Here is a 26,976-nt window from a genome sequence, read left to right on the forward strand (position 1 = left end):
CCCATCCTAGCTGTGATGGGACCCGAGACTGCTGGGCGCGCAGACCTCAGTAAACTGGATTTGGACGATAGTAATGTGGTAGGTTCAGGGTCCTATTCGTTAACGGGCTCGCCCAAGACCAGGGCGAATCGACCAGTCTGTTTCAACAATACTTGGCCCGAAGTGTAAAATAACTGCAGTTATAATGATTTTTGGAGGCCTTTCTTAGCATATTTATAACAACAAAGAATGTAAATAACAACCATTCCTTGGCCGCTTCTGTCATGTAGCAGCTAGGTAAAGTAATCTGTCTAAACTTCAAACTCCATATCAGCTATAATTTTTTTTTTTAATGTCCCTAGTAGTGTCTTCAATGAGTAACATTGCTTTACCAAAAGAATAAGTAACATTGTTATATTAATATAGTAATTAATGAATTATTACCCATTAAAATGATTACTATTACTGGTCCAAGAAAAATCTAGCCAGCCGTTGAGCTAGGTAAATAACAACAATTGTTTCCTTTATAACTATTACTTTGGATATTATAATGGTTTGATGCTTCTTTTCAAATCTTTGCTGTTTTAAATGAGACCTGAGGGCTTTTATATGGAGGTTTGGTATTGGGTAAGTTCAGAAGGTGAAAAAAATGAGCAGGGAGAGGGAGCAGTAGATACGGTGTGCAGTATGGGCACTGTGGTTTGGTGAATGTGCAGTATGTATCATGAGTGATATTGAAGCCTGGACCGGGTGTTAAAAGTTCCAGTCCACACGACTAGAAGTTGTAATCCAGTCTACCAAAGGGCGGGCTATCAATTTCTGCAAAATACTTACACATGGAACTATAATGAGGAGACGACATACGGAAAGGGAGTTCGATAATGGCATTTCCACAAAAGCATAATGATGAACCGTCAGATCATGACCTTAATTTCTATCTGGGACAAGAACTGCTATAAATGAGCCGTTAGTCTATGCACATGCTGCACCCTTGCATTCATATTTCACACCTAGCTATCATTGAACAGGAAGTTTTGCACCCTCGGAGAGCACAAGCAAAAGATCTATCGTGGGGACGAACCAGCCATATATTTTGTGCGAACATGGGCAAGCCACAATTTGCATCATTTGGTATGTGTGCATTACTAGGATCTTCTTGAGGGCAATTAGAATCCACAAGTTAGGAATAATTTATTGTTCAGTTAGAGAATTTCTCTCTTCCTCCCTATTTTCTCTCTCTTTCTCTCTCCACTTTTTCTTTTTACTTTCTCTCTTTAGAAAATCTAAGGAACCCAGAATCAGGCCTTGTCGACCTGACCAACGAACCCGAGTTGACTCTTAAAAAGAGGCCCTAAACTATCCTGGTGTCCAGGTCGCCTATTGGACCGATCATGCGGTCTTGTCAAGGGTCCATAGAACCCACTAATGATGAACTATGTTAAATGACCTTAGCTGTGATCGAGTCCATGCCCTATAATTTATTGATCAAATCGCTCGGGCCTGACCCACCCGAATCGTCGAACGCTCGTTCCTATTTCTTATTATTTTAATTCTATTAAAATTGTTAAACATAAATTAATTTTTTCTTTAATATTTTTATAGGGTTAACTGAATTTTCTAGTAAAATTTGACATTCTAAGACGAAAGAGATAAGTAAATCTTATACTCCTTACTAGTTTTTGAACTTGTAAACAAATCTTGCACTTCTTATTATCTTTCAGATGATCATGTTTTCCATGCATAAAATCTGCTTGTAGAAATATCATATTTTTCTTAAAATTATGGATCAACATGTGTTATGAAAATTATGTTTTTTCTATGAAAAATAGATTTATGAATGATTTGATAAACATAGCTTTATTATGAAATATGAATCTGATCATGCCATTCAATATTTTTCATGTATATATATGTGTGTATGTTTGAAAGAAAAAAATTATAAGTTTTCTAAAGACTCTCAGATTGCTATGACCGTCCCTAGAAATGGGGGTCAATCGACACCCTAGGCTAGCATCCAATGAAAATGGCCCTCTGTCAACGGGTTAAAGTTGGTAACGAATACAAACTATGATATCTTATGGATTACGAAGATGGCCCTATCATGGATTATAGTGACCATAGCAGGAATATTTGTGAGCAATATTTTGATCCATGATAGGATTAAATGACATAAAGAACGATTTACAAATTTATTTGCAATAATGAACTTGTACTATGTTTATGAAAGATGGATGTTTTGTCCATGCATGATTTGCTTTATGACTTGTTTTAATATACTGTACTATAAAATGCTTATTTTGGAATATCTAATATTTTTCTTAAATAATGCATTAATATAAAAAAAAACTTATGCTTGATCCGGTAAGGTAAAATAAAATTTGCTTACTGAGCTGTGTCACTCATATACCTCCATTTTTTATTTTTCTCTATCCAGACGAATAGGATTGATAGAGAAGAAGGATGGTTCAGGCTTGGAGATCGCGCTAGCAAGCTTGGCGATCTATATAACATAGCAGAATTTTAGTTCTTCAGTTGATTATGAATTTGTAGTAAGTGATTTTTTTTGAATAGTAGGAATTATGGATTTGGTATTTATGTTTGGATTTAGATGCTGTGAATTAGTATTGGTTGCATTTATTGGATAATGAAATTAAATTCCTATTTATTCTTTTGTATTTGAGATAGATTTGAAAACTAATGTAATGTTGGCTTCGTATCATCGCAGGTTGTACCCCTTAGTAGCACGGCCATATTATGTTTTGGATCCGAGGCATGATAAAGGCAGCTCCCCAACGTTTGTAAATCGCATGGGTTCTCCTTTGAATTGCAGAAATCCCTTTTATGCCATATCAGATTGGGAACTAGGTTGGAAGCAGCCCTCTCTGCACGGCTATGCTTTTCTTTTCTTGTTATTATTATTGAAGGGGTGGGGTAGTTGATTTAAGAACAAGCATATTGTAGAATTAAACTAGTAATAAGAATCAGTACCTGGCAACTTGGATAAACAAAGTCTATTTCTAATTCCTATCACTGTCATTAAAAGGTCTACTTCAGCTTGCTGTTAAAGATCTAGACCGTCTAGACATTTGGGGATAAAAATTCCTTGCTATCGGAAAACGATGTAAAGGTTCTGCAGCTTCTTATTGTTCCGTGGGAAAGCAGCTGGCTTATCATAAGACAAATGGTACAGCTAGATGAGACTTTCTAGGTGCCAGGAAGCAAAAGAGAAATGGCATTGGTGGAATGGTTTCTAGTGCTTGGAATCTCGGCAGCTGCAGTCCTGGTTCATGGCCAGCCAGGTATGAATGCTAGTGTGTATCCAGAGGTTACTGTTCCCCTGCTTCCTTAGATTCAGAAAGCACAGTTTTTTTTTTTTTTTTTTCGATGTAAAGAAAGCACAGTGTATACTGGTTTAAGGATATCCCTTGTTTTTGCTCTACCTGTCTGAAATTAGAATTTAGTCATCTAATTCTTCAGAATAGATTCCCTTTTCAGTATATGGGCCCTTCCTGCAGCTCCACGCAAGTTTTCTAGCAATTTCCATTGAGTTGGCATGGAGTGCTATTTGCTCACAGAAATTCATAAGTTCGACACTTTGTGGTTTTTCTAGAGGCACAAAAGTTGCATCATGGAATCAATATAATATGTTGCATCGTGGAAATTTCCCAGAGCAGGTTAGTTTTTAAGTATGCACAGAGATCTCTGGTATGGCATCAAGCCAATTCATCAATTTCTTTGGTTAGATGCTTCATATAGTTGATAGAACGATTTCCCAAGGGCAACAGATAAAGTGCAACCGATCATGTTGGAAATTTCCATGCATGTGCGCAAATATAGTTGCTTGTCTTTCCTTTTCATTCATTCATTCTTTCATTCATTAATTCATTTTTAAATTCCCAGAATTATTATTTGCATACGGTTACCTTGCGTGATCCTGAAGAATCCTCAAACTCGATATAGACCGTTTTGGTTACTACGGATAGGGATGAACAATGTTCAGAAGCAAAATCCACCATATCAAGAAACCAAGTCGCAAGCCAAACTTTCGGAGGCCATAAATTCGCCATACGATACCTGATTAAGATCTTTTTTATTTTAAATCAAATAACTTTTTAAGATCTATGACGTAATGCCCATCCTTTTAAGAGGCGGTGCCGTTAACTATCAAATCTAAATTCCATCATATGAACCCTAAAATAGGTTGGTCAAACCAAAAGTTTTTTTTTTAGAAAATATTTTGACCGAGCATATTTCCCAAAGTTGATGTAGAAATCAAGATCTACCTTCTCAAAAATTTTAGTTTTTTTAAGTTTATTTCTACTAGTCATATATATTTTAGGAAAGATAGTCCTATTAAAACTATAAAGAAAAATCCGATCCAAATTTTGCAGGAGCGAATCTCACTACTATAAATAAAGAGCATGTATCTCGGTTTTGGATCATCAATGAAAGAAAAAGAGACTTAAATCCTACTTTCACAATTCTTCTATCTTCTTCTAAATTTTTTTGAGAGATTCTAGTTGAGCGGATTAAGAGAATTTTTTCTTCTCCTCGATCGGATGATTACAGAAAAATCATTATAGGCTGTTATAAAAATAATATAATCCAAAATTCAATCATAATTATTTAACTGAGATGTTAATCAATTGCAGGATCCTTATTCCTTAACTAGTGTTGAATGAAGTTCTGATTTTCGAGTCTTGGTGAAGAGATTCCTTGTTCTCAATTAAGAAAATCTCTCATTAAATAAGGTAAGAAATATAAGGAGGGAACCAGTATGGTACATCCGTAATCATACTCAAAGATCCGGCAAAGATTTCAAAGTTGTAGCTTGCAAGCCGTTGCATTGTATATGCTGGACGCACTCCGCGACGGCTGCGGCGGAAGCGGAGGAGGAGCGGTTCTCGACGATAGCGAGGACGCGCGCCGGAGATGAGCAGGTGGTTGAGGGTGCCGAAGAAGGAGAGCAAGGAGGAGGCGGTCTTCCTCCTCCTCCGGCAGTCGGGCACCCTCTTGCAGGCCCTCGAACAGTCGGCCACCGAGCGCGATGTGTCCGCCATGTCTCTCCACCGTCTTGCTCGCCTCATCCACGACACACACTTCGAAATCACCGCCTACTTCAACTCCCTTGCTGACTCCCTCGCCTGAACATCCCTCGGCTTGAATCCTGCAGCCTGTAGGACGAAAAATATTTTCATAGATTTTTTTTTTCTCCTACTAGTGAGGGATAATAGAGTGAGTATCAAAGAGGTGTTAGTGCGTGGAACTTTGATATTGAAGATTTGAAGGCCCAAGCATCACTGGTATCACCATAACCTGTTTCCTTTTAAAAGGAAACAACCGGTGGTCCTCCAGCCCTGCCGCGTCCACTCGCAAAGGCCACGTACCAACCACACTGTCACTCGATCAGATGGTAGTTATTTCACTCCCATTTTCTATTAAAGATTGTTCCCCTCCCTCCCCCTCTTCAAGCTATTATTCAAGAAAAATAAAAAAAAGAATAAATAAATAAATAATTGTTTAACTAATTTTATCATCTAGATAGAAAATTTGCTAGAGAGATAAATGGTCATCAGAAGGATGAAAAATTAATTTACACTAATAATTATAATATTTTATATATTTTTTATTATATTATACTATAAATATAATATTATATTACATTATATCATAATACATTGATATGCTATGTTAAATAATTTAATATTATATTAAATTATTATGTTATAGTTATAATATTATATTACTATATTATAATAATATTATATTCATATATTTATGTATTAATATATATTATATTTTATTATGCTCTATTGTATAATACTATGCAATATTCTTTATGATTATTTTGTTATACCAAAAGTACTTTCACAAGTTGTTTATCAAAGCTCTACTTGCAACAGCTCTACTTTCAAAAGCTATACTACCAATAGCTCCCCAAATAGGATTTTAATTTCTTCACTGTATCCATCTCAGGAGATACAATGACGCCGACCAAATGCATTGCAGATGGACAAACCTTAGTCTCGTCAGGTGGGACCTTCAAACTGGGCTTCTTCAGCCCCGGTGACTCGAAGAATCGGCACTTGGGGATATTACGCTCCAGATAAAATGGTTGTATGGGTTGCCAATAGAATCTCTCCCCTCAGTGGCTCCACGGGGGTTCTCAATCTCACAGGTGATGGAACTCTGGAAATTGTAAATAGCACCGGATATATTTTTTGGTCCACAGGCACATCAAATGCAATCAATCCCGTTGTACAGCTCCTGGACTCGGGAAATCTCGTCCTGCTTGAAGGAACTTCGAAGACTTTATTGTGGCAGAGCTTTGATCATCCAACTAACACACTTCTGCCAGGTATGAAGCTTGCACGGGACTTCAGAACCAATCTTGACACGTATCTCACATCATGGGAGAGCTCCTCCGACCCTTCACCAGGGAACTTCTCCTACAAGATAAATAGCAATGCAGCACCGGAGCTTTTCTTATGGAGAGGATCTGTCCTAATATATCGCACTGGACCCTGGAACGGACGTGGATTTAATGGCATTCCAGAGACGAATACAACTTTTCTGTTCAGGTTTCATCTGACTTCCAATAAGTCTGAGGCCACCTACAGCTTCGAAGTACTGGACAATTCTATTCTATCGCGTCTTGTGTTGAGCGAGACTGGAGTGGTTCAGCGTTTCGTGCGGTCTAAATCAAACCTTGGATGGGAACCCTACTGGTGGTTTCCAAAAGACCCGTGCGACAAGTATGCTAACTGTGGAGCTAATGGCAAATGCAGCACAAACTACTCAGCTGCCTGCGATTGTTTGAAGGGATTCAGTCCTAAGTCTCCTCAAAACTGGAGAATAGGCAACAATACTGATGGTTGTGTGCGGAGAACAGCTCTAAATTGTTCATCAGGTGATGGTTTCTTCGGGCTGCAGCAAGTGAAGTTGCCCGATACATGGAATGCCACCGTGCACAGCAGCATGAGTCTGGAAGAGTGCAAAGACTGGTGCCTGAAGAACTGCTCTTGCAGTGCCTATGCGATCAATGAAGGGAGTGGATGCATGACATGGACCGGAGATCTGGTAGATATTAGAGTGTTCACTGAAGGAGGGGAGGATCTATATGTTCGGCTTGCATCTTCTGAATTAGGTAACAATAATTTTCTGAGAGGGAAAGTTAAACCAGTAAATATATAGACTACAACTGCAACTCTTGTAGGAGCTAGATATGGCTATTGGGTTGCATCGGATGACATTATCGTAGACCTATTAACATCAGTTTTTTTTCCCAATTTTTCTCCTTTTTTAAGCCCCATTTAGCTTTTTTTCTTTTTACTAAAATAGATGATTTACACAATTCGAATATGAATACATCCAAAAAAGTCGAAAATAACATATCTCGAAGTGCACTACGCAACTCCCTCTTCCCAACCCAAAGACCATCTCCGGAGCGATTGGCCACATACAAGGCCACCCAATCCGTAGGCCTGCATGTCAGATAACTAATGATCCAAGTTCCAATTGTAGTACCTGTTGCTGGTGGTCCAAACCGAGAACGATTGGCACAGCGGTGTGAACGAGATTCCGTCTGAGCTGCCTTGGTCGATGTTGATTGTGCTCCACCTTCCACCGGGAGACCTGCGAGCAAGCCTCGCACCACCACTGGGGTAGTGGGGGCCCTCCGACGATCAAGTCAGAGGAGATTGGAGGAGGAGGAGAGATGATAATCGCAAGCAAGAGAGTGCTCTGGAAGATATTGCTTACCTCCCCCCCTTCTCCCCCCAGCCGCATATATACCTGGCTGGGGGGTCTCTCAGGGGGGTTTGTCATCGTGGGGCGCGATGGAGTGGCCACTGACATGGCCGTTACAGGGCGTCGTGGAGCAGCGCTGGGTACGGCCATGACAGGGCGTAGTGGAGTTCCGCTTTGTACGGCTGATACAGGAGATCGTGGAACTGCGTCGGATACAGCCGTTGCAGGGAGTAGTGGAGCAGGAGGCCTCGGCGTGCCTCTGGGAAGCAGCCTGTCGTTATCAAGAGATCTCCGACTCGGGGTCGGAGTGCTGGATCAGGGAGCAGCCGACTCGGGGTCGGGCTGCGGTGCTGAGGATATCCGACTTGGGGTCGGATTGCTAGATTAAGGGGCAGCCGACTCGGGGTCGGGCTGCGAAGCCGAAGATGTCCGACTCGAGGTCGGGCTGTGGAGCCGAAGATGTCCGACTTGGGGTCGGATTGCTGGATCAGAGGACAGCCGTAGTCTTCATGGGCGCGCGTGCCGGTCACGTGGAGCATGGCGGCTTAGTTCCCCCGTAACAGTAGCCCCCCACTTCCGAGCCTGGAACCAGAAGGGGAACGGGTGAAGGGAGTGATGCTTCAAGATTGCCGCCATCCCTCGGAGAGGCGCGCGCGCTTCGAGCTTCCCGCCTTCTTTATGGCGTATGGCGGTTGTTGCTGACCTGGCAGTCTGAGGATTTCGGCGGACATCCTTCCTTAATGGTGTCGATTCGCCTTTGGGGCGCGAGCGACCCTTCGGCGGCCAGACGTCCTCTGGCGTCATCGAGGCATCACCCGCCTTTCCGCCTATTTAACCGGGGGCCCTCCCCCGTCCGTCTTCCTCTTCACAGACATTTTCGAGTTTCCCCTTTGCGCTGCCGTTGTTGCCGTCGGACTGTTCGCTTGCTTCTCCTTTGACGCTCTCGGAGTCGTTCTTCCTTCTCCTCCGGTGAGTTACCCCATTCTTCTACTTAGGGCTCTCCATACTTTCTCCTTTTGTACTAGTGTACCCCAGTCGTCCCGGTCTTTCCCCCCTTCTTGTCCCCGTCCTGACCGTAGGTTTATTGGCCATTAGGAATGGGCGAAGTGAGAGCAGACCGCATTAAGTCGGAGCTGGTCGCCGAAGACTTAGACAAACTCGTGGCTCGGTACCACCTTCCCGAGGCCTGCAACGTTACGCTCCCGGGGCCTGAGGAGAGGATGTCCCATCCTCCTCCAGGGAAGATCGCCATCAATGAGGGCATTCTCCAGGCCGGGTTCCGCTTTCCCCCTTCGGACTTAGTCGTGCAGGTACTCCGGGGTTTAAGAGTTGCGCCGACGCAGCTGGTGCCGAACTCGTGGCGTGCCCTGACGGTCTTCCAGGTTCTCTGCCGCATGCACGAGATTCCCGCCACTCTGAATGTTTTTTGGGAGTTCTACAGCCTGAGTGGCCACCCCCAGGACAAAGGGTGGTGGTGCTTTGCGGCGCGGCGAGGGTGCGGCCTCGTCAAAGAGGCTCCTTCCTCCATTCACGGCTGGAAGGAGCGTTTCTTCTTCATCGATGTAGATCCTTCTTGGGAAATCAGGGCGACCTGGGAGACGCCGATGAAGTCCCCGATCGGCCTATCGAGACTGTCGAGGGAGGAATCCGATGGCTTGGCCGCCTTGAAGGGGTTGGTTGCCGAGGGCCAGCTTCCCCCGGTGGCCCGCCTTATTTCCGAGGATACCTTGGTGAATGTCGGTCTGAGCTCGGTCCCCACCGACCGTGAGCCCGCTACCATTTCTTTTTTGACTCTTTTCTCCTCTTTCGTCTCGTTCTTTCCTTCGGTTTCTCAGCCCTCGACCATCTCGTTCTTGTTGCAGAGATTGACGACGTCATGCGGTCGGACAAGGGACCGGCTGTTGGTAGGTCGTCCCTACTGGAAGCGGTCCGGAGGAGGAAACGAGCTCCTCCGATCGGGGCCCCGCCGGCGAAGAAGTCCCGCAAGGAGGTGCCTCCGACGCCGACCGACGAGTCCGGGCCCACCGATCAGGGAGACGCCGTGGGCACGGACCGGCAGCTGACGCTGTATCAGCCCTCCGGTGGTGAGACTGCCGCTATTCCGGAGGTATCATCCGAGCCCGCTCAAGACGGACGGGTCGGACATGATCGGTCCCCGGCCCGGCCTTCGACTCAGCCGGCTCCTGATGATTCAAGGAGGGACGCGCCGAGGCCCCGGCCGAGCGGGGCCCTATCAATTCCTGGAGTGACCCCCGCCCCGAGCACAATCAGCAGGACTCTTCCCCAGGCGATGGATAAGGGTAAGGCTGCAGAACCACCATCCGGCTCCGGGGAGAAATCGGGGTCGGCCTTCACTACCGATGGCGCCCGAAGCCTCATCGAAACAGTGCTGCTGGAGAAGGACCGTCGGCGGGTCCGGGAGTTGGGGGTCTCTGACGTCGGGGCTGCCAGCTGCGTCTGTCTCATGTCGGTGAGTGTTCTTCTGGCCGCTTTTCACCATTTATTAGTTCTGTTGTTCTCCGCCTGACGCCCTCACTTTTCCTATCTCTTAGCTCGCCCAGTACATGATCCGTCTAGAGGAGTGCTACAAGGAACAGGCGGGGCTTCTGGCGAAGGCCGAGGACCGACTGAAAGCAGTGGAAGAGGGAGGCCAGGCTGTGGCGGGCAGGACGACCGGGGACCTCGAGGCGAGGCTCCGGGAGGCCGAAGAGCGGGCACTCGGCTTCGCCGCCCTCGAGAAGCAACTGTTGGAAGCTCGGGAGCAACTCAAAGTCGCCTCGGGCCTCGAAAGCAGGGTTAAGAAGGCGGAGGAACGAGCTGAAAAGCAGTCCCGGAAGGTCGCGGACTATCGAGAGAGGTGGGAGAAGGCTCAGTGGTCTGCCGACAGCGCCCGCAACCGAACCCGGTCTCTTGAAGCCAAACTGGGCGAATTGGAGTCAGCCTTGGAGAGGTCCCGCGCGAACGACCAAGAGCTCCGTTCGCGCCTGGAGGAAGCTGAGGCCGCTCGCACTGCTGCCGAGGCGAAGCATAAGGAGGCTCAGGCTAATCTGCTGAGGGTCTCCTCCGAGGCTGAAGACCGGATTGTGGCGAAGGTCTTGGAGGCTAAGGCTCAGATTACGGAGCGAGCAGAGGCGGCGCTGGCCGAGAAGAGTGCGGAGATCGGGCGCCAGGCGGTACAGGCTTATCGTCAGTCCGCCGAGTTCACCCGTGATATGTCGGAGGCGGTACGGGCCTATCGTCAGTCTGACGAGTTCGTCCGTGACGCGTCGGACGCGGGGTCCGAATCCTTCATCTTAGGCTTCGAGGAGGGCCTGGCAAGGGTGTCGGCTAAGTACCCTGAAGTTGACCTGAGTGGGATTTCCCTTCTCGACTCCTCTCCGGCGCCATCGCCTGCTGATTCTCCTACCGCCTCCCTACCCCCTGCGGACGAGCCCGACGCTCCCGACCCGGGGGTTCCTCCAAGCTGACCTCTTGTACCTTTCGTTGTCCTCTTTTTTTTTTGTATGTCGGCGTTTTGCCAAATTGTACGGGCCTTGGCCCTGAAACAATGAAAATTAATACAAGTCGAATGTTTCTTCATCTCGCTTTCGTCCTCCTCTTTTTTTCTTTTTAACTCTTGGCAGCGTCTTGCCGACTCCTAACTCTCGAAGTTCTTCCGGCCCTAAGCCAGGCATCCGAGGGTTAGGCCTCAGGAAATTCTTCCGGCGCTAAGCCAGGCATCCGAGGGTTAGGCCTCAGGAAATTCTTCCGGCGCTAAGCCAGGCATCCGAGGGTTAGGCCTCAGGAAATTCTTCCGGCGCTAAGCCAGGCATCCGAGGGTTAGGCCTCAGGAAATTCTTCCGGCATCAAGCCAGGCATCCGAGGGTTAGGCCTCAGGAAATTCTTCCGGCGCTAAGCCAGGCATCCGAGGGTTAGGCCTCAGGAAATTCTTCCGGCGCTAAGCCAGGCATCCGAGGGTTAGGCCTCAGGAAATTCTTCCGGCACTAAGCCAGGCATCCGAGGGTTAGGCCTCAGGAAATTCTTCCGGCACTAAGCCAGGCATCCGAGGGTTAGGCCTCAGGAAATTCTTCCGGCACTAAGCCAGGCATCCGAGGGTTAGGCCTCAGGAAAAGGCATCCGAGGGTTAGGCCTCAGGAAATTCTTCCGGCACTAAGCCAGGCATCCGAGGGTTAGGCCTCAGGAAATTCTTCCGGCACTAAGCCAGGCATCCGAGGGTTAGGCCTCAGGAAATTCTTCCGGCACTAAGCCAGGCATCCGAGGGTTAGGCCTCAGAAAATTCTTCCGGCACTAAGCCAGGCATCCGAGGGTTAGGCCTCAGGAAATTCCGCTCGTCGGTCGGCCAAGGCTGGCGCAAGCCGAGGCGACCGGTCGGGGCTTCAGGCTAGTCTGGTCCCGAGATGGTCATCGGGTTAGCCTGGCATCCGAGGGCCGAGCCTCGGAAGATTCCGCTCGTTGGTCGGCCAGGGCTGGCGCAAGCTAAGGCGACCGGTCGGGGCTTCAGGCTAGTCTGCTCCCGGGATGATCATCGGGTTAGCCTGGCATCCGAGGGCCGAGCCTCGGGAGATTCTGCTCGTTGGTCGGCCAGGGCTGGCGCAAGCTAAGGCGACCGGTCGGGGCTTCAGGCTAGTCTGCTCCCGGGATGATCATCGGGTTAGCCTGGCATCCGAGGGCCGAGCCTCGGGAGATTCCGCTCGTTGGTCGGCCAAGGCTGGCGCAAGCCAAGGCGACCGGTCGGGGCTTCAGGCTAGTCTGCTCCCGGGATGATCATCGGGTTAGCCTGGCATCCGAGGGCCGAGCCTCGGGAGATTCCACTCGTTGGTCGGCCAAGGCTGGCGCGAGCCAAGGCGACCGGTCGGGGCTTCAGGCTAGTCTGGTCCCGGGATGATCATCGGGTTAGCCTGGCATCCGAGGGCCGAGCCTCGGGAGAGTCCGCTCGTTGGTCGGCCAAGGCTGGCGCAAGCCAAGGCGACCGGTCGGGGCTTCAGGCTAGTCTGCTCCCGGGATGGTCATCGGGTTAGCCTGGCATCCGAGGGCCGAGCCTCGGGAGAGTCCGCTCGTTGGTCGGCCAAGGCTGGCGCAAGCCAAGGCGACCGGTCGGGGCTTCAGGCTAGTCTGCTCCCGGGATGGTCATCGGGTTAGCCTGGCATCCGAGGGCCGTGCCTCGGGAAATTCCGCTCGTTGGCCATGCGCCTGTCGCTTGCAGCCCGACGGGGTTTCTCCGTGGCCAGCTGCGATCGTGTTTCTCCTCTTCTCCAGGCGTTGCCTGGGAAACACCAGAAGGGCATTAAACGCTAATTGATGCGTTACCTGGGAAATCGGATCGCCAGTTGCTGCTTGCGAGGAGTGTCAGTTAAGCGGCCGCGATGCGCGCGTTCTTCGAGGCGGACGCGACCTGGGCGCGAGCGGAGATATGTGGACCTAGGGGTACGTGCCACCCGGAGTGTCCTGCACAAAGAATGCGATTAAGGAGAATGACGCTTAGGAAATCGCGGGAAGACACGCCTCGAGAGCCAGAACGGCTCCGGATTCAATGCGTCCGCATTTATGGGAGCCACCCGCATCAGGACGACCGGGGGGCTGCAGTTTGGTTATAAATACAGGTGCAGGTGCGATGGAGTTTGCCAAGCCGGAGCTGTTCAAGTTGCCATGGATCGTGGACCTTCTCTCTGGCGCATGGCTGAGAGACTCCTGCCGAAGGAACGGGAGGCGCGCCCCTCGCGACTTCAGCCAACTAGCCGTTTCATCTGGGATCAACAAGGAGGTTCTCCCCGGCGGAACTCCGCTCTAGGCGTTTCATCCGGGATCACGTCTCCCCTCCTTGAAGTTCAGCCTCCCGATTGAGCTCTGCACCAGACGCTCGATCCGGGACCGCGCCTCCATATGCTCTTCTCCCACGTATTCCTTCTCTCCTCTGACACTGGGGAGGATCGGAATATCCTTTGGAGGCGGCGTTCCCCTGGGGGCAGCGGCGGCTTCTCCAGCGGTGGTTCCTCGTCTTCTTCGTGAGGCGTCGCTGGTGCCTCCGATTAGAAGCACCCACTTCCGGCGGGGTTGCAGCCGCTTCAGATGGAGGTTTCGGGATCCCAGATCTTCAGCTCCTCGGAGTCTCCACCTCTTCTTTACTTTCTTTACACCCTAATTTCCCTCTGGGAATTCCTTGTAATCACACGAGCACGCCGTTGTAACCAGAAATTATTGAAATGCAAAACGTTATACATTTTTGAACTGTCTTTCTGGCATCGTCGTTCTACTGGTAATACATCCGCAGGTTAGCGGAATTCCAGCTCCTTAGAATTTCTCGACCATCTAGGGCCTCCAACTGGTAGGAGCCAGGTCGGTTTACCCAGCGAACCTTATATGGGCCTTCCCAATTTGGCGCTAGCTTCCCACCTTCCGCAGGTCGAGATGCTTTAGCTCGCCTTAGCACCAGATCTCCGATTCTGAAAAGCTTTGGTCGGACCTTGGAGTTGTAATATCGGGCCACCCTCCGCTGATACATCGCCATCCGAACCTGCGCCATTTCCCTCGCTTCTTCCAAGAGATCCAGGTTCCCTCGGAGTTGTTCCGAATTGGCCTCGGGTCGGTGCGCGGCCACCCGAGGTGAGGGGAGTCCGAGCTCCACGGGGACAACGGCTTCCGTGCCATAGGTTAGGCTGAAAGGCGTCTCCCCGGTAGGGGTCCGATGCGTGGTCCGATACGCCCAAAGGACATTCTCGAGTTCTTCGACCCAAGCTTGCCCCGTCCGACCGATTCGCGCTTTGATTCCTTGGAGAATTGTCCGATTTGTGACCTCGGCCTCGCCGTTGGTTTGGGGATGCGACACAGATGTGAACCGATGCTCGATCCCGAACTCCTCGCAGAAGTCACGGAAATGCTTGTTGTCGAACTGTCGCCCATTATCCGAGATGAGGACCCGAGGTACCCCAAATCGGACAATGATGTTCTTCTTCACGAACTTCCGGACTTGCACCTCCGTGATAGTGGCCAGCGGCTCTGCCTCCACCCACTTGGTGAAGTAGTCGATTGCAACAATCAAAAATTTCCGCTGAGCTGAAGCGACGGGGAATGGTCCGAGGATGTCCATTCCCCACTGGGCGAAGGGCCAGGGTGCAGTGATTGGTGCCAAGGGGACAGAAGGGACTCTCTAGACGTTGGCGTGGCGCTGGCAGGCGTCGCATTTCCGCACATGATCCTTTGAGTCCTCCAACAAGGTAGGCCAATAATAGCCTTGCCTCATGATCTTATGCGCCAAGGACCTAGCCCCCAGGTGCGATCCGCAGATGCCTTCGTGGATTTCGCTGAGGGCGTAGGCCGCTTCCGAGGGGCGGAGGCACCTTAAGAGGGGGGCGGTGAACGAGGTCCGATACAGCCTCCCTTCATAGAGTACGTAGTGGGCGGACTTCATGACGAGTCGCCGAGCTTGATCTTCGTCCTCTGGGAGGATCCCTTCGGCGAGGTAGGCGACGAGCGGGTCCATCCAAGATGGCTCCGGATCAATCGCCATCACCGCTCCGGCCTCGCCGATGCTCGGGGCATCTAGGGTCTCCAGGTAGATCGCCCTCGACAAGTTGTGCGCGTCTGCGCCCACCAAGCGGGACAGCCTGTCGGCCCTGGCATTTTCGCTTCTCGGGACCTGCTGAATGTCAACACTGCCGAGGTCGGGAATGAGTGCTTGCACCTTCCAGACATAGCTCTGCATGGTCGGGCTCCGAGCCTCGAACTCCCCTCGGACCTGCCCGACCACCAGCTGGGAGTCGGTGAAGACCTTCAAACGCCGGATGCCGAGCTCCTTGGTGAGTTTGAGTCCTGTGACTAGGGCCTCGTATTCCGCCTCGTTGTTGGTCACTGGAAATCCGAACCTCAAGGCATACTCGGCTATCACTCCATCGGGACTGGTAAGGACCAGCCCGGCCCCTCCACCTTCGGGGTTCGACGACCCATCAATGTGAAGCGTCCAGATTGGGAGGTCAAGGCTGGGTGTTTCCGGCGGCCTAGGTTCCGCCTCCTGCACAGTGCACTCAGCGAGGAAGTCCGCGAGCACCTAGGCCTTGATGGCGGGTCGGGGCTGGTAGCGGATGTCGAACTCACCAAGTTCTACTGCCCACTTCACCAGCCGTCCCGCATTCTCAGGATTGCTGAGGATCTGCCGCAGTTGTTGATCGGTCAAGAGGGTGACGGGATGAGCCTGGAAATAGGGGCGAAGCCTCCTGGCCGCGGTGAGCAGCGCGAAGGCGATCTTTTCCGCCTTCGTATACCGCGTCTCGGCATCCCGTAGGACCCGGCTGATGTAGTACACAGGCTTCTGGAGCTTTGCCTCTTCCCGAACCAGTACTGCGCTGACTGCGGTTGGGGAGACCGCCAGATAGAGGTAGAGCATCTCCCCCTCTTGCGGCTTGGACAGCAGGGGAGGAGACGCCAAGTACTCCTTGAGTTGGTCGAATGCCACTTGACATTCGGCCGTCCAAAGGAAGTCTTTCGGGCGCTTCAACACCTTGAAGAAAGGTTGGCAGCGTTCGGCCGATTTTGCCACAAATCGTCCGAGCGCGGCGACCCTTCCAGCGAGCTCCTGAACCTCCTTCACTTTGGTCGGAGGGGACATATCTTGGATGGCCTTGATTTTGTCAGGGTTGGCTTCGATCCCCCGCTGGTTGATAATGAAACCGAGGAACCTCCCGGCCGAAGCGCCAAAGGCGCACTTCGCTGGGTTCAGCTTCATGCGAAACTTCCGCAGGGTGGCAAAAGTCTCCTCCAGATCCGCGATGTGCTGGTCGGCATGGCGGCTCTTCACCAGCATATCGTCCACGTACACCTCCATGTTCCGGCCGATTTGCCCTTTGAAGATTTTGTTGACGAGGCGCTGGTAAGTGGCGCCAGCATTCTTCAGACCAAAGGGCATTACCTTGTAACAGTACAGCCCCCGGTCTGTTATAAAGGCAGTTTTCTCCTCGTCCTGCGGAGCCATCATTATTTGGTTGTAGCCGGAGAAGGCGTCCATGAAAGACAGCAGCTGATATCCGGAAGTCGCGTCGACCAGTTGGTCTATCCGTGGAAGCGGAAAGCTATCCTTGGGGCACGCCTTGTTCAGGTCGGTGTAGTCGACGCACATCCTCCACTTCCCGCTCGCCTTCCGGACAAGTACGACGTTTGCCAGCCACTCGGGGTAGCTCACCTCCCTTATGAAGCCTGCATCCAAGAGTTTGTCTACCTCCTGGTCGACCACCCGGATCCGATCCGGGGCACAGTGTCTCTTCTTCTGCTTTACTGGTCGGTGGGTCGGGTCGACGTTGAGGGCGTGAGAAATGACCTCCGGGTCGATCCCGGGTACATCGGCCGCCGACCAGGCAAATACATCAGCATTGGCTCGGAGGAATTCCACTAACCTGAGCCGAGCTTCCGAGTCGAGGTTGGCACCGACCCGGACCGTACGGTCCGGGCGACCCTCTTCAAGGGGAACTTCGATCACACCCTCGGCCGGCTCCCCGTGCCGCAAAGCCACCTCGTCTCTGGCGTCAAGGGACTCGACGCTTAGGGCCTCCACGGGCTTCTTCCCTTTGAGAGTTGCTAGGAAACATTGCCGTGCGGTCGGTTGGTCACCTCGGACCTCTCCAATCCCGGCCGCCGTGGGGAACCGCATTAGCAAATGGTATGTAGAGACTACCGCGCGAAGGGCGTTCAGTCCGGGTCGTCCGAGGATAGCTTTGTAGGCCGAGGGAACACGGACGACCAAGAACCCGAGCCGCACCGTGGCTTCTGCGGGTGCAACGCCCGCAGTCACAGGCAGCTCAATGACACCTTCGGCCGAGATAGCGTCTCCAGTGAATCCTATGAGGGGGGTGGATGTTTTGTGCAACACTTGTCGGGACAAGCTCATCTTTTGGAAGGCCTCGTAAAACAAAATATCAGCTGAGCTTCCACTATCCACAAGAACACGCCTTACATCATAGTTCGCCATAGTGAGGGAGATCACCATGGCATCATCATGGAGGGTCTGAACCCCCTTTACATCCTCATCACAAAAGGTGATTACATTTCCGACCCGCTGCCTCTTCGCGACGGCCACCCCTGATGCTTCCACCGAGCCCCCTGCGTTTCTCCCGGGCCGAGAGCAGCCCCCAGTGATGGTGTGGATTACGCCCGCGACGGGTCGATTCTGCTCCCGAGGCTCCTGAGGGGCCGGGTCGGCCGGACGCGGTTCTGCGGGGGGACGTCGGTCGTTTACATATCGACCGAGACGCCCTCGGCGGATGAGAGCCTCGATCTCGTCCCGAAGCTGGAAGCAGTCTTCGGTATCGTGGCCGTGGTCTCGGTGGTACTCACAGTACGCCCGAGAGGGCCTCCTCCCAGGGATTTTCTTCATCTGCCTCGGGACCGGGAGGTTCTCCCGCCCCTTGACCTCCATAAGGATCTGGGCCCGGGGGGCCAGGAGTGGGGTGTACCGGTTGAAGCGTCGGTGCGGAGAACGAGGGCGTGGGACGCCGTGGTTCCTCGCCGGTGACGGGCTTCTGCGCCGATGTTGAGGCGTCGGGCTCCTCCTCTGGGGTGCCTCTTTTCGCCTTTTCTTCCCGAGCTTTAGAGGGCCTCAGCGGCCTCCTTGTTCCGGTGGGCGGCTGCCTCCTCGGCGTCTGCATACTGGTTCGCCCGAGACAACAGCTCCTGGAAGCTCCGCGGCAGGCGTTTGTCCAGGGAGAAGGTGAGTCTGCCCTTCCGGAAGCCACGCTTCAGGACTGAGAGAGCCACCTCCTGGCTCAGGTTCCGGACCTCCAATGTAGCCTTGTTGAAGCGGGTAAGGTAATCCCGCAGGCTTTCTCCCTCGTTTTGCCGGACATCAAAGAGGGAGTCGGAAACCAATCGCCGCCGGCTACTGACGGCGAAATGGCTGATGAAGAGGCGAGTGAACTGGTCAAAGGACTGGATAGAGTCAGCCTCCAGGCCGGCGAACCACGCCCTGGCTGGGCCACGGAGGGTCGCCGGGAAGGCCTTGCAGAGGAGGGGATCTGATGCTCCATGGAGGAGCATAAGAGTCCTGAAACTCTCCACGTGATCCCGCGAGTCCGCCGCCCCGTCATAGGGCTCGATCGCCGGCATTTTGAATCCCGGCGGATTTGGGGTCCGCAGGATCCTCGAGGCAAGCGCCGGTTGGGAGGAGATCTCCAAGTCGGCGAAGAGATCTTTGGAGTGGCCCTTCAGGACCTGGAGTTGTCTGTGGAGATCGTCCACCCGCCGGTCCAGGGAGCGCGACCGGTGGGTGGGAGACAAGGAGCGGCGCGAGGGGGACCGACTGGAGTGCGGGCCCCTCGAGGACTGGGGGGTCGGAGAACGCGCCCGGGTCCGCCTCTCGTACCCCGCGCAGCTTCGATGAGAAGGTCCTGGCAGAATGGACCGTGCTCAAGAACCTTCCTCGCGCCGGCGCTCCTCCCCATGGGAGAGGAAGGAGCGCGGGTTGAGGAAGATAGGTGAGCGCTCGGGGGGCAGCTGCTCCTGGGCCCGCTGTGGCGCTCGAGACATCACACCCTGCAGGTTCTGCACTACCTCCGCGAGGGTGCGAACCTGCTGGGCTAACTGGTCGAACTGAGCGGCTTCGACCATCTGAATGGGGGGTGGAATGGTGGAGTGTTGCTGAGAATGTGTTGGAGATGCAGCGGCCTCCCGGCCGGAGGCGCGAGAGGCCCCGCGACCGGAGGCATTGGAAGCTCCACGACCACCTCGCCGTGCCATTACGATCGCTCTGAGATCAGGTCCCTTCCTCTAGCGCCAACTGTTGCTGGTGGTCCAAACCGAGAACGATTGGCACAGCGGTGTGAACGGGATTCCGTCTGAGCTGCCTTGGTCGATGTTGATTGTGCTCCACCTTCCACCGGGAGACCTGCGAGCAAGCCTCGCACCACCACTGGGGTAGTGGGGGCCCTCCGACGATCAAGTCAGAGGAGATTGGAGGAGGAGGAGAGATGATAATCGCAAGCAAGAGAGTGCTCTGGAAGATATTGCTTACCTCCCCCCCTTCTCCCCCCAGCCGCATATATACCTGGCTGGGGGGTCTCTCAGGGGGGTTTGTCATCGTGGGGCGCGATGGAGTGGCCACTGACATGGCCGTTACAGGGCGTCGTGGAGCAGCGCTGGGTACGGCCATGACAGGGCGTAGTGGAGTTCCGCTTTGTACGGCTGATACAGGAGATCGTGGAACTGCGTCGGATACAGCCGTTGCAGGGAGTAGTGGAGCAGGAGGCCTCGGCGTGCCTCTGGGAAGCAGCCTGTCGTTATCAAGAGATCTCCGACTCGGGGTCGGAGTGCTGGATCAGGGGGCAGCCGACTCGGGGTCGGGCTGCGGTGCTGAGGATATCCGACTTGGGGTCGAATTGCTAGATTAAGGGGCAGCCGACTCGGGGTCGGGCTGCGAAGCCGAAGATGTCCGACTCGATGTCGGGCTGTGGAGCCGAAGATGTCCGACTCGGGGTCGGATTGCTGGATCAGAGGACAGCCGTAGTCTTCATGGGCGCGCGTGCCGGTCACGTGGAGCATGGCGGCTTAGTTCCCCCGTAACAGTACCTACATAAGCAGGTGGGAAATAATTAAAATAACAATGTAGTTTTTCTCTCTTCAAATGGATGGAATCCCAAGCCAGAGCCATGTTGAGAAGTTCCTCCATTTTGCTGAGTATTGCAGTCTTTCCTGGTAAAATTTCCTCCATTTTGCTGACAAGGTGATGATGAAGTCTATTTGTTTAGAAAAATATGTTGTATATTACCAATTAATCAAGATAATATCTAAGTTATATAAGTGCAATGACAACTCCGTGATATTAAACTTTTCCTGTGATTGGCAGTAAGGTCTATGTTCTCCCTATTACTCATCTTATTCTTATCCAACGCTAGGACTTTCGACAATTGGTTTTAATATGCCAGTATTATGAACGCACTCTTTTCAATTAAAATTTATGGTAGCCTCCTTTTTTTTCCCAAATAACATCCAATATTTGTAATGTAAAAGGAAGTAATTTTGCTAACATAATGTCTAGTGAGGAGGATTTATCTTAAAATCAATGAAATAAACAACAAATTAATAGTTAATAACTAATCCGTTTGCCAAATCACATCCCTTTCTCACTAAAAGGAACATCAAGGGACATTTTTCTACATTTTTGAGAGAGTATATTTTTCTACAATTAACATTACCATACATTTCTTTGTTGCTTTATATGGTTCTAAGCGAACATGACTTGGTGATATAGTTCTGTTAAGTTTGTGATTCTCTGCACGCTGAATCTAGGAACATTTTCTCATGCAGAAATATAATTATATGCCAGTTCTAACATACATGTCACAAAACACATTTATATGATAGGTTAGCGGAGAACAAAATATATAACTGATATTCCATATCATAAAAAATGTACCCTAAGTCAAAGTCCTAATTCCAAAATATTGTTGTGCAGATCATATAAGCGGTAATTATGCCAAAAAGAAGCCTGTGATAGCCATAATCATTTCTTTATTGGTAGTGTTTCTTCTGTTTGTGTGCTTGATTCAACTCCTGTGGAAGAAGAACAGAAAAAGAAAGCAAGGTACTTACCGGCCCCTTAACCTACACAAAAAGACATGATCTATCACTTATACCTGCTATTATATAATATTGATAAATTGTACTTCTAGAAATATTAGCATTGATTTCTTCAACATTCTCAGAACAGATTTCATCAACATTTGGCACTAAGAATCCATCAAATAATTTTATGCCTACTAGTGACATACAATAGTATTCAATGCTCGAGCTAACAAGTCCTATGATTTCATTCAGGTTGTGCAATACATAGAATAATTAAGTTGGCATCTTTCATGAGTCCATTAGAAGTGCAATGTATTGGTCCTGTGCACCAAATAGCTTTCTTTAGATAACTTAAGGCACAAACGACCACTTCATCCATGTCAAACAATTTTGGTCAAATTACAAGCATTTCACTCCTATCTTAATTCTCTAGTTTATTTCAGTAGAGCTAGTTTGTGGATGCCTTGATACATCACAATCCTTTTTGGAATTGATGTCTAAGAAAAGCTAGACAAGGAATGAAAATTTTTATTTTCCTACTTCACTCTTCAGAACCAAAACATATGAGCAAATGTCAAGCTCATTGTAATTAGAGGTGGCAATCGGGCCGGATCAACCCAAATCCGGGTCTGGTCGGATACAAAATAGATCAAAAATCTGTCTATTCAAACCCAACTTGTTTATTAAACAGATCAAAAATTCAGACCCATGCTTGACCATTTTATTAAACAAGTAATCCAAACCGACCTACAACAGATTGATCAAGTTAGACAGATTAAGCATTGCCACCTCTAATTGCAATGGAAGTGTTTTTTAAGGTTCTACAAAAAGGTTCAATTGAGCGTTTTCCTTCTAGAAAAAGTTGTGGCCAAGAAATAACAATTAGTGAACATATTGATCAGTAAATGATCCCTAAAGATGAAAAATGATGCAGTAAAGATCAATATGGTGGAAAGCTGCTGATTCCCTTGTTCTCTTCCTCCATCCATTTAACACCTTAATGTTTAGAGTGTGACTTGGCTCAATTTCAGTTAAATAAGGACTAATTTCTCCCATGATTCTCCATCTACATTTACCTTCTATAAAGATTTTCTTTGGTTTAGCTTTTGTGTTTATTGTGTCTCAAGGGGAGAAAGCTGTAGCTGCGAATGGCCATTGGGTATCCTCTAACAAGATTTTGGTATCAAAAAACTTGTCTAAGACAAGTCATGTGCATATCGCTTTCTAGAGCTGCTGAAGCTCTATGGCCATTATGGATGACTGATGCAAGATCTTTAGGTGTCACCTATATTCAGATAATAGTTCAGAAGTAACTCTAAGAAGAATTTTATGTAAATAAAAAATCAATACAATATATATTCTCAAAAACCAAGAAATCGATGAGAAAACTTTCAAAATCATTTTAAGCAAATATGGAAAGCAATATTATGCAAGGATATATATGGTATGATGTACTAGAAAAGACACATAAAAGAAATTCCGACTTGGGACCGAACCATGTGAATCCAATGCCCCAAAAACTGCATCACCGCAGCACAACCCAAATCCTCCCCAATGAATATGGTTTTGGTGGAGAAAATAGTGCCCCTCATTTCACACTATGCCCCAAGATAGAGAATAATACAATGGTTATTCAACACTAACAGCTGGTAACTAAGCTAGTTGGCATCCATCTCTCCAAGTGAGAGGTCTCGTATTCAAACCTGAGTAGTGGCAAATAACTATCATATTCTCAAAAAAAAAAAAAAAAGGGAAAGACAAGAAAAATCCAAAGTAGAACAACCAAGAGACAAGCTCGTACTGCTATTAACAACAGAGAAAATAGACTTGAGAATGTGGAGGCTCTAAACAAGAATGGAAATGAGAGAGCTAGAAGCTCACAAAGCCAACGATCAAATGACCAACAACTCCTTAACAAAAACAATACCAACGGCTAATTAAATCATGCTCATTGTTGTCTCATGATCCAGTATTCACCCCAAATACAAAACATGCATATATTAGTAGTTGGTAGTATAATATTATAAGCTCCAGAAAATCATAGAAAATATATTAAAGTCAGTCTGGTTGTAAGAAATAACATGTCCCAATTGACAAGCATTTTCAATTGTATTAAATGCTTGTGTCTTGAATATATGTATTCACATATCGAATTCTGATATATTTCTTCACAAGTTGCCCTTGGTAGTTGCAACTCTATCCATCTACATTTGTTGCCCTTGGTAGTTGGTAACTCTACCCATCTATATTTCCTTGGCATATTATTTGAAAACAAACTTGCATGGATTGCTTGTTGCATTTGTTTTTATTATGTTCTGCAGGCTTGTTCTACATTGACAATGACTACATTATTACCTCAATATTGTTTATCATTAATATGCTAATTAGGTACATGCACATATTTGTGTGTAATGAGGAAAGACAAGGATAGGGCCCCCATAATCTATTAGTATAAATGGCATTTGCAGGCTAATAAAGGAAGAAATTACAAGATATTCGATAATCTCTACTGAACCATGGCATGACTTTCTGCATTATTTCCAGTGCAGAGTGACCCCCAAGCATTAAACAATCTAAGCACGGTTTCTACAACAGACCTTGCTGAGCTCTGATTGTTACCTAGTATATTCTTTAGCTCTTGGTACCTAGCACTCTGTCAACCATGAATTCCACATTTGTACCCATGTGAATACATACTTGTGAATCAATTAAAATAATTGCTGTCTTGAATGAAATTTTACAAGTATTATTTTTGTTTACAAGTATTATTTTTTTCCTTTTGTTTTGATTTTTTTTGGGATGGAGATGCGAGTACAGTTGAATTCAAGAATCTCACATAATTGATTTTGTTATACTAAACTTTCATGCTAGGTAAAACAATTAGTACCCCCTACAACGAAAGCAGAGGAAATGAGCCAGAGTTACCTTTATTTGATATACATACAATAAGAACTGCCACCAATAACTTTTCTGATGATAATAAACTTGGAGAGGGTGGATTTGGCCCCGTTTACAAGGTAATTTTTTTGACTATAGGGCATACTACTACTTGATCCTACAGTTATGCAAGATACAAACTTTTTGAAAAAAGAGCATTGTGGAACTCACCTAAATATAGCAATTAGCAGGGTCAGTTGGAAGATGGAGAAAATATTGCTGTCAAGAGGTTGTCCAAAGATTCTGTGCAGGGCATACATGAATTCACAAATGAGGTGTTGCTGATAGCCAAACTTCAGCACAGAAATCTTGTTCGCCTTCTTGGCTGCTGCATTGAAGGAGAGGAACGATTGCTGGTGTATGAGTACTTGCAAAATACAAGTTTGGACTGCTTCATATTCGGTTTGGTCTTTATCCTTGCACCATTTGACTACTTTATGCTCTATACTCAATGCAATGTCTGATGGACATCTCGCATGCTTAGTGACTATATTTGATTTAGTTGATCATCACGCATGCTCAGACTTCTGCTTAGGTATTCTAAGTAGGTAAACTATGCAGGATTTTAGAAAACCAAGAGTGGATTATGAGGCAATGGATTAACAATTAAGATGGATATATTTTTCTTCCATATCAGGTTAAATTATTTCAAACATAATAATTGCTAGTTAAGCTTAGACCGCCATGAAGAATATCTATCTAACTTTTCATACACTATGTGCATTCTTATCATTCAAAAAAAAAGGTATATGGCATGAATTTGTGAGGACTGAAATTATAACAGAATGCATTTTAGTTAATCAAGTTGGTTATTTTAAAAGATCAACAGAGGTGGTGGTAATGGTGGCAGTAGATAATCTGACTTCTCTAACTTGGCACTTCCTTTACCCATAATCTCACCACTACGTATTAGATCTCCTATTGAAATGAAATGGACAGAATCTCAACCTCACATCATCGCTAATAAACTAAGGTGCAAAACTATTTTATTTCATCTCATATAAGGATTAGTATATAAGGCATTCTTCCTGGTGCTAAATATAAGTTCAACTTATGATTATAAGTTTATTCATGAATTTGAAGAGTATAATATTTCTAAATGATAAATTATGTTTATTTGGAATATGTAGTGGACTTATCTCAAAGGGAAAAAAGGTAAAGAACAAGTAGCTAAGTTGAATTTCAGAATACATTTGTCAAACTAATAAAGAGTGTAACTTTGGACCAGATAGGAGAAGAAGTGCACTTTTGAACTGGCAAAAGCGCCTCGACATGATCTTAGGAATTGCTCGAGGACTTCTTTACCTTCACCAAGACTCTAGGTTGAAAATTATTCACAGAGATTTGAAGGCCAGTAATATTCTTCTTGATGAGGAGCTAAACCCAAAAATCTCAGACTTCGGCACTGCAAGAATTTTTAAGGTTGACCAAATTGAAGAGAATACAATCAGAATTGTTGGGACATAGTAAGTACATAAGTGTATCAATTCATAAAGTATAAACCTGAGTGCAATATCCTAGTTGCATAAACTAATTTTGCTAATGACATGCAGTGGATATATGTCACCGGAGTATGCAATGGATGGTATCTTTTCAGTGAAATCAGATGTCTTCAGCTTTGGTGTTCTAGTGTTAGAAATCTTAAGTGGTAAGAAGAACAGAATGATCAATCAAGCAAAAGCTTGCTTAAACCTTTTAGGACATGTGAGTACTCAAATGCAATAATGTCATCATTCTAAATATAACTTGTAGTTGTTCATTCTAAACATCCATGAGTTATCACAGGCATGGAGACTATGGACAGAAAGTAGATGCTTGGAAATACTTGATGAAGCAGTGGGATGTGCATATCCAGAGTCTAAAGTATTACGGTGTATCCAAGTGGCTCTCTTGTGTGTGCAAGAAGGGAGCGAAGATAGACCGACAATGGCAGAGGTAGTACTCATGTTAGGCACTGAAAGTGCACTGCTACCTCAGCCTAAAAGGCCAGGCTTCTGCATAGCAACTCCTTTGATGGAAAGAGATTGGTCTTCCAGCAATAAACTTACAGTTACAATTGAAGGTCGATAGAAATCTCTGACATGAGTTTTTTTTTTTTTTTTGTGTGTGTGTGTGTGTGTGTGTTTGTGTGGGGGATTCTACAAATATATTAGTCAGGCAATTCTCCAACTCAGGAGACTCTGTTGGAATAGCTCAGGTGAAAATGTATTCTGTTCTAATATCGTATAGTTAGAAAATCTGAAGATAATGTATTTTGATGCCAGTGAACTAGTTTTAATATCACTACTGCATTTGCGATAATGTTCTAGATAATATTTCTTGAAGTTTTATTCCTATTCACTCACCGTCACCTAAAATCGCATAATCGGTTTTGGTTCTTGTTCTTCTTCACTTATTATTCTTGTTTGTAGAGGAACAGTATTTGCATATATTATTTTCTTTAAATTCATTGGTAGTGCGAACTATGGGCTCGTTTGGTTCGCGGGAAGCATTTTCTCTCCTAGGAATATGAAACAAATTTCTAGAAAGAGGATGCCTAGGAAAGTACTTTTGGCATGTTTGGTTGACGATGGGAAAGTGACAAACTTCCAAAGTGCTTATGTTTGGTTGGCCATCCACTTTCCTGGAAAAGTTATGTATAATTCCTATTATGCCCTTAATAAAAATTAGGTCTTTAATGCCTCTTTAATGCTGAAGGGGCTTTTTGAGAAAAAATAAAAATAAAGTGATTCCCGCCCACGGGAAAGTAACCTTCCTATGTTTCTCATAGGA

At 47.8% G+C, this 26,976-nt stretch overlaps 1 protein-coding gene and 1 long non-coding RNA gene across 2 annotated transcripts in view; both read left to right on the forward strand.

Annotated features, from left to right (window-relative positions):
- Positions 1-26,976, forward strand: part of LOC149768661 (uncharacterized) — a 99,541-nt gene that overhangs the window by 42,163 nt on the left and 30,402 nt on the right. The gene's annotated exons all lie outside the window — the stretch shown is intronic.
- On the forward strand, positions 3,196-26,500 carry LOC149768662 (receptor-like serine/threonine-protein kinase SD1-8). Its single transcript, XM_089923544.1, has 8 exons — positions 3,196-5,392; positions 5,956-7,126; positions 21,158-21,286; positions 24,139-24,284; positions 24,396-24,606; positions 25,433-25,670; positions 25,758-25,908; positions 25,990-26,500. The coding sequence occupies exons 2-8, from the start codon at positions 6,091-6,093 to the stop codon at positions 26,272-26,274; spliced, it is 2,196 nt and encodes a 731-aa protein (XP_089779670.1). The 5' UTR covers positions 3,196-5,392; positions 5,956-6,090; the 3' UTR covers positions 26,275-26,500.

Source organism: Phoenix dactylifera, chromosome 1 (genome assembly GCF_051530095.1).
Source record: "Phoenix dactylifera cultivar Ajwa chromosome 1, Ajwa_hap1_PhDact_Kaust_v1.1, whole genome shotgun sequence".
NCBI classification, from domain to species: Eukaryota; Viridiplantae; Streptophyta; class Magnoliopsida; order Arecales; family Arecaceae; genus Phoenix; species Phoenix dactylifera.

What these genes read in the sequence shown, in the direction of transcription:
- LOC149768662 (XM_089923544.1), top strand. Translation starts at nt 6,091, where the DNA reads ATGGTTGTATGGGTTGCCAATAGAATCTCTCCCCTCAGTGGCTCCACG. An exon ending in TTTGGACTGCTTCATATTCG is followed by an intron (nt 24,607 to 25,432) that starts GTTTGGTCTTTA and finishes ACTTTGGACCAG; the next exon opens with ATAGGAGAAGAAGTGCACTT. An exon ending in GCTTAAACCTTTTAGGACAT is followed by an intron (nt 25,909 to 25,989) that starts GTGAGTACTCAA and finishes GAGTTATCACAG; the next exon opens with GCATGGAGACTATGGACAGA.